Source organism: Myotis daubentonii, chromosome X (assembly GCF_963259705.1).
Source record: "Myotis daubentonii chromosome X, mMyoDau2.1, whole genome shotgun sequence".
Classification (NCBI taxonomy): Eukaryota; Metazoa; Chordata; class Mammalia; order Chiroptera; family Vespertilionidae; genus Myotis; species Myotis daubentonii.
Window position 1 is genome coordinate 114935920 of NC_081861.1, and position 6468 is coordinate 114942387.

The 6468-nt window shown below is 40.6% G+C and overlaps 1 protein-coding gene across 1 annotated transcript; it reads right to left on the reverse strand.

The window, feature by feature from the left end:
* Nucleotides 1–229: 229 nt before the first annotated feature.
* Nucleotides 230–823, reverse strand: LOC132223672 (sperm acrosome membrane-associated protein 4-like). Its single transcript, XM_059678734.1, has one exon. It carries the CDS (start codon nt 821–823, stop codon nt 230–232), a length of 594 nt encoding a protein of 197 aa, XP_059534717.1.
* Between the last annotated feature and the right edge of the window lie 5645 nt (nt 824–6468).

Here is a 6468-nt window from a genome sequence, read left to right on the forward strand (position 1 = left end):
CTCATCACTCCTCTTAGCTCTAAAAGCATGAGAACTATTATTTCTAAAGTCAGTTACACTATCATTCCCATGAAAAAGTACTATACGGCCTTATGATCATCATTATTATTATTTTGTCTCGGGCCTCTGGCCATTTAATGGGGGGAGGGGGAAGGGGAGGGTCAGGAGCCACAAGGAGCAGTGGAGCCCTGAGACCAGTCCCAGACCCTGCCCTCCACACTGGTCACAGTCAATGAATCAGCAGCAGCAGCACGCCCAGTGCCAGGCAGGTGGCCCCTGCCTTCAGGCTGCCTGCGGGGGTGGGGGCCCTGTTACACAGTTCGCCATAATGGCAGGTAAAGGTGAGGCTGTAGGTGATGCCCTGGTAGGTGACAGGCTCTTCAAGGAGACCATATGAACTGATGTCCATGGTGCCTTTGTTGATGATGGGGCCGAGGCCTGGGGCCATCCCTTTGCCCATGAAGCACTCCTCGTCATCGCCACACGTCATGTGGATGCCAGGGTAGTTGGAGGAGTCGGTCAGCTCACAGAAGATACAGTCCATGGCTCCTGTCGTGACCAGGGGCAGAGCCATCACCAGGAGCAGTAGCCAGCCAAGGACCGTGGTGGCCTCCTGGCAGTGGGCCTCCTGGAACTGCCGAATGACACTCCGCACACCCAGGAGACTTCTGCCCTGGTTCTGGCCTCCCAGGGTCAGCACTTGGAGTGTCCTTGGTTCCCAGCGCTCCGTGTCCCTCTCAGGGGCTTCTTCCTGACCAGGGCTCTTGACCCAGAGTCTCAGCAGCTTCCCAGGGACAGAGAGAGCCAGTGGCTGCTGCCCCATAAGAGTGTTTGTGAAGCAAAATGGGGTGACCTCGCAGACCTCTCAAGGTTCCACTGGCCACTCTGGGGGTGAGGTCATGGGTAGGGGACGGGTATCACAATTTGAAGGGTAGGTTGGCCTGTGGACCTACCAGGGAGCGAGGTCATTGCCACCCACCTATGTAAGAACACTCCACCCAACACTTGTCATCCTGGTCAATTTGTCTTAGCCTCTGCTGGGTCCCGGGTGCTGCTTCTGCCCAGTACCCATGGTGAGCCCATTTCTCAGATGGGCAAACCAAGGCACAGGAGGAGAAAGTGAGGTGTCCAAGGCCCTAGAGCCAGGATTACAGCCCAGGTTTATTTAATTCCAAAGAGGGCATTTATTGAGCACCTGCTGTGTGCAAGACCAGTGCTAGATGCATTAAAACGACAGGGCTCACCACAGCTCGCTTCTAGTATTAGGCACCAGGCAGGGAGCCCCACCCATGTTCTTTAGTTGGAATCTTTATACCTATTAGCTCTATTTTCAGATGAGCCAACAGGCACATGGAGCAGGCACAGCCAGAGCCTGGCACACAGCAAGTGCTTAAAAAATGGGGGTCATTATAGGAGGCAACTGAGCCTCAAAACAGTCCCCAAGAGTGTCAGAAAATGAACTCTCTTGCCGTAACCGGTTTGGCTCAGTGAATAAGGCGTCGGCCTGTGGACTGAAAGGTCCCAGGTTCGATTCCAGTCAAGGGCATGTACCTTGATTGTGGGCACATCTCCAGTAGGGAGTGTGCAGGAGGCAGCTGATTGATGTTTCTCTCTCATCGATGTTTCTAACTCTCTATCTCTCTCCCTTCCTCTCTGTAAAAATCAATAAAATATATTAAAAAAGAAACAAGAAACTGAACTCTCTTTCCAGAGGGGGAAACTGAGGCATCCCTCAGTAGGAACAGGCAGAGCCTAGGTTTAAACTCAAGTCTAAGTCCAGATGATGATTTAAGAATCTTAATGTGTTATCTTCATGGGGTAAATACCTTGGTCATCCCCATTCTACGGGGGTGGGGAGGAAGTTGAGGGTAGAGGGTGTCAGGATTTTCTTTTTTATTATCAATGTTAAAAGTATTACAGATGTCCCCCAGTGTCCCCTCCTTTATCCCCCTCCTCCTACCCCTTCCCTGCCCCAGGCCTTCACCACACTATTGTTTGTGAATTTGATTTAATATGATTTCAGAAGTCAAATGTAGAGTAGAATTGCATGGCATTAAAGCCATGATATCACTGAGGTTTTAGTACATCCTACTTTAAAACATCAATAAAGTAAAGCATCTATTAAACATCCACAGTATGCCTCTACAAACTAAAAACTAACATATTTCAAAATTGTTGTTGCAGAAGTAACTCCAGACTCTGAATTTGGGCACGTGGTGGATTTGTATTCCAATTTGATATTGTTTAAGTAATTGATTTTAGCCAATATTAAAAACATGCAATTTTCAACTCTAAATGAGTTTATGGTGTGCCTAACACTGGAAAAAAATATTTGGGGGCCTGGGTATAGTGGATGTGGGCAAAATTGATGGAAAGAGAAATACAAAGAGACATGTGAGCCTTCATGAAAAGGGAATGGGGAATGCCAGCAAGGTAAAAGCACAGCATGATATAACAATAAAATAGGATGTGTTTTTTAAAGGCGTTCATGAAAAAAAAAAGTATTGCCTACTTGAAGATGTTGAAAGGGATTGCCATTTGGGATGTAAGGCAGGAGTCCAAGTTGGTATTTCTGCAAGTGAGATTTGTGCAATAAAGAAAAATAATCTGTTGGAAATTTTATTGTTCTTTACTTCAATTGTGTCAATTTACAAATTATTATCTTTGTCTTCTTAATAAGATTTGTAATATATAAATATACTTGTGCACATATAAATGTATATTCAAAAGGCTTTTACTATGAAGAGTGCATATTTAAAGAAAACAAATTATAAACCACTTTTTACATGATTTTCAAAGTACCTTCAGGCAATATGAATTAAAGAAAGATCAATAATAGATGAAAAAATGTTCACTTTAGAAAGTGGAGTCAGAAAAGTCTGAATGTAGTTCATCTAGCATTATTTCTTAATATTCTCATTTTTGAAAAAATAATGGTAACTGTGAAAGGACTTTGGAAATATTTTCTGTTTTGTGCAAATGAACTCAATGTGGTAGGTGCTGCGAAATGTTGCCCAGATCCCCCTTAATAGGATATCTTACCTTTAACTGATGAGGTGCTATTGGTAGACAGTCTTTAGCTGTCAGACCTTTTAGGGCTTGCCTCAGTTGCAGAGAAGTGTTTTGATTCATGTCATTCTCTTGGGTTGACCTCAGTTGGAGACTGATATATGAGGGAATGTAAAGGCCCTTTGATCTAAAATTTGTGACCACTCTATAGCGCCACTCTAGCTCCAGAGTTTCCTGTAGGGTTTTCCAGATGTTGCTGTTGGGCTGGGAGTGTAGTAGATTTCTCTCTGTCCACTCCTGCTTCTTTCCTCTGCTCTCTATAGGTGTTGAACCCAAGGGTACTCCTTAATAAACACTCTAAACTTGCTTTCAGAGTGGGGTTCCCACCAACCTAAAATAATAAAAAAAACAATATAAGTCAGTTATGTGTTCCTCATAAATTAACTTCAGGCTTGAGTCACAACATACAAAACAGACTTAATTAAAAAGTTTAATCTTCTGTGTTATATCTGACCAGTCCAATGGTGTGCTTTGCTATCATGCATAATACAGATGAAATGGTAAACTTGGATGGTATAATATCATAATATACATAGTTATTACCAGTTATGTTTCTTCATTGACCTAGGGTTGACCTTAGCATCCTAAAAGCATTTTCTTATTGAATGTTGTCCATGTAATAAAATACAATGGAGTCATGAAAGCAATTGTTATATTTCTAAATTCACTGCTGAAATTGGCAATGAATCATGTGTGACGTGTGTGTGTGTGTGTGTGTGTGTGTGTGTGTGTGTGTGTGCAAAGAGTGCACCTTCAAGTGTGTATGTGGGAGAGAGTGTGCCTGGAATTAATTGTGGACAGTCTATAGATAGTGAGGTTAAAAGTACAACAATGAGATACCATCTCACACCTGCCAGAATGGCTATCATCAACAAATCAACTAACAACAAGTGCTAGAGAAGATGCAGAGAAAAAGGAATACTCGTTCACTGCTGGTGGGAATGCAGACTGGTGCAGCCACTGTGGAAAACAGTATGGAGTTTCCTCAAAAAACTAAAAATGTAACTTCCATTTGGCCCAGTGATCCCACTTCTAGGAATATATCCCAGGAAAACAGAAACACCAATCAGAAAGGATATATGCACCCCTATGTTCATAGCAGCACAATTTACAATAGCTAAGATTTGGAAATAGCCTAAATGCCCATCAGCAGATGAGTGGATTAAAAAACTGTGGTACATCTACATAATGGAATACTACGCTGCTGTAAAAAAGAAGGAACTCTTACCATTTGCAACAAACAGCATGGGTGGAACTGGAGAGCATTATGCTAAGAAAGATAAATATCACATGATCTCACTCATTTGTGGAATATAAAGAACATTATAAACTGATGAACAAAAATAGATACAGAGGCAAAGAATCATCAAACAGATGGGGGGGACATATGTACTACTATCTTTAATACTTTATACAATTTTAAAAAATCACAAGGGCAGGAGAGTGTGAAGGTAGAAGTACCACCTAGCAACAAAAGGAGGAAAGTTAGAAGGGAAAGATGAGTAGTGGTGCCTCAGTTTAAAACTTGGCTCTACCAACAGCTTCTAAATAATAAAATGGGGATGCTACTAGTACCCATCCTGCAGGAAGAACTAAATGAGATCATGCACATGAAGAATTTAGACAATATCTGTCACCCAATAAACACTCATTAAGTGCTAAAAAAAAGTGCTGCAATAATCTTTTCACCTCTGGTCCATATGTAGTTTTGATTTTTTAAAAAGTAGATTGTTTCTGTATTATTAAGGCATGTAAAAGTTATTTTTAATATATATATATATATATATATATATATGTTTATAAATGTTTGTTCATAGTATGATAGATGTCTCCCATTCCTCCCCTTAACTCCCCCCCTCTGCCCAGCCTCTATCCACCCCCCAGGAAAAAAATAATAATAAAAGCAATTTTCTGCTCCAAATGTAACCTCCTTTCTTCTAAAGAGGAGTGCTTTGTAACGGAGATGAAGTCTTGTCAAGACCTGAACTGGGCAGGTGGAGACCTGATCTTTTTTAGGGCTACCTTAAACTCTAATAGCATGGAGAGAATTTTACCCACATATTCTCCAACAAGTCAGAAAGGATTCTCAGTGTGTGGCCATATAGGAATTTTTTCTCAGCATTTCTCTAGAAATTTGTTTTTCTGAGTCTTGAATCATGAGAAAGATCAGTCAGTAGATTTGGAACACAGAAAAAGTGTATTTTAATCCACCTGAGAGAATTAAAGATTAAAAATGAATCTAAAAACGTTACACATTTGAAAACTGTATAACCAAGTGGAAACCAATCAAGAGTAGGAAACACAGCCTCTCAGAGGCAAAAGGCAATGTTGGCATTTCCGGGACCCAGGTTCTGAGATGCATACAAGCATGGTGAAGATCTAATCTGTCTGTCTTTCTTTCAATCATCGGCATGCTACAGATGTGTGTTTGCCAATCTGTCTGCTGCTAACAATGAGCCATTCTCACAAATAACATAAATATTAATAGTTGATATTCATAGTATTCTTTTCTCTCTTCTTTCTTTTTTTTATGTGCCCAGACTGAGGATCAAACCCACAATCTTGAGGTATCAGGATGATACTCTAACCAACTTTGCTACCCAGCCAGGGCTCTGCATACTATTCCATATAGAAATCCTATGAGACATGTTGCAAGAAATAATAAGTTTTAGAACCAGAAAGTTCTCAAATTGGCAATTTCAACACATGGTTCTTTGTAGTGATATTGGTGGTAACCTTGCTAAGAAATCTGAATATTACTATTTCAGATATTACTCAATATTGTTCGCTGACATTGTCCAGTGTTTTAATCTTCACTGTGAGCTATAGTTTCTTTGTAAAGTTAACGCATTGGAAGTATGTTAGGAGTAATTTATGATTTTAGGAGTTTATGAACATTCCAAAGAATTATAATTTCTTGATCTCAGATCCCAAAGATTAATATCTGTAGAGAATTTGGAACCTCAACCAGGAATACCCAACAGAAATGGTGTGGTGGACAGAGAGAGTAAAGTGGTTATGCCCCGACCTTCTAACATCCTTGTACATATAGTCTATAATTCCTGCATTCCGTTAATACTGTTTATTAGTCTTGTGAACTAAACATTTTAAAAGATTGAAGTTGATGCATGAGTTCTGATATTTACTTTGCTCTAGTTCTTAAACTTTTGGAGTTAAGGATCTTTTGTGAGTAAGATGAATTATGGAAGAGATCATCAGATGGGTGTTTTGATAAAAAAAAAAACAACTATATGCCCTAACAACTGCTGTTGGGTGTTATTAAAATAACATGTGAGGTTAAAATTAGTACTACAGGTTTAGGTTTAATTCTTGGGAGAGTAGATAATGAGTTGTAATGTTTAGGAGCACAATAGTTTCTACAGTTCTCTAAAATGGTTC

Bases quoted from the DNA above. Each gene is read 5' to 3' on its own strand.
- LOC132223672 (XM_059678734.1), bottom strand. From the start codon at position 823: ATGGGGCAGCAGCCACTGGCTCTCTCTGTCCCTGGGAAGCTGCTGAGA.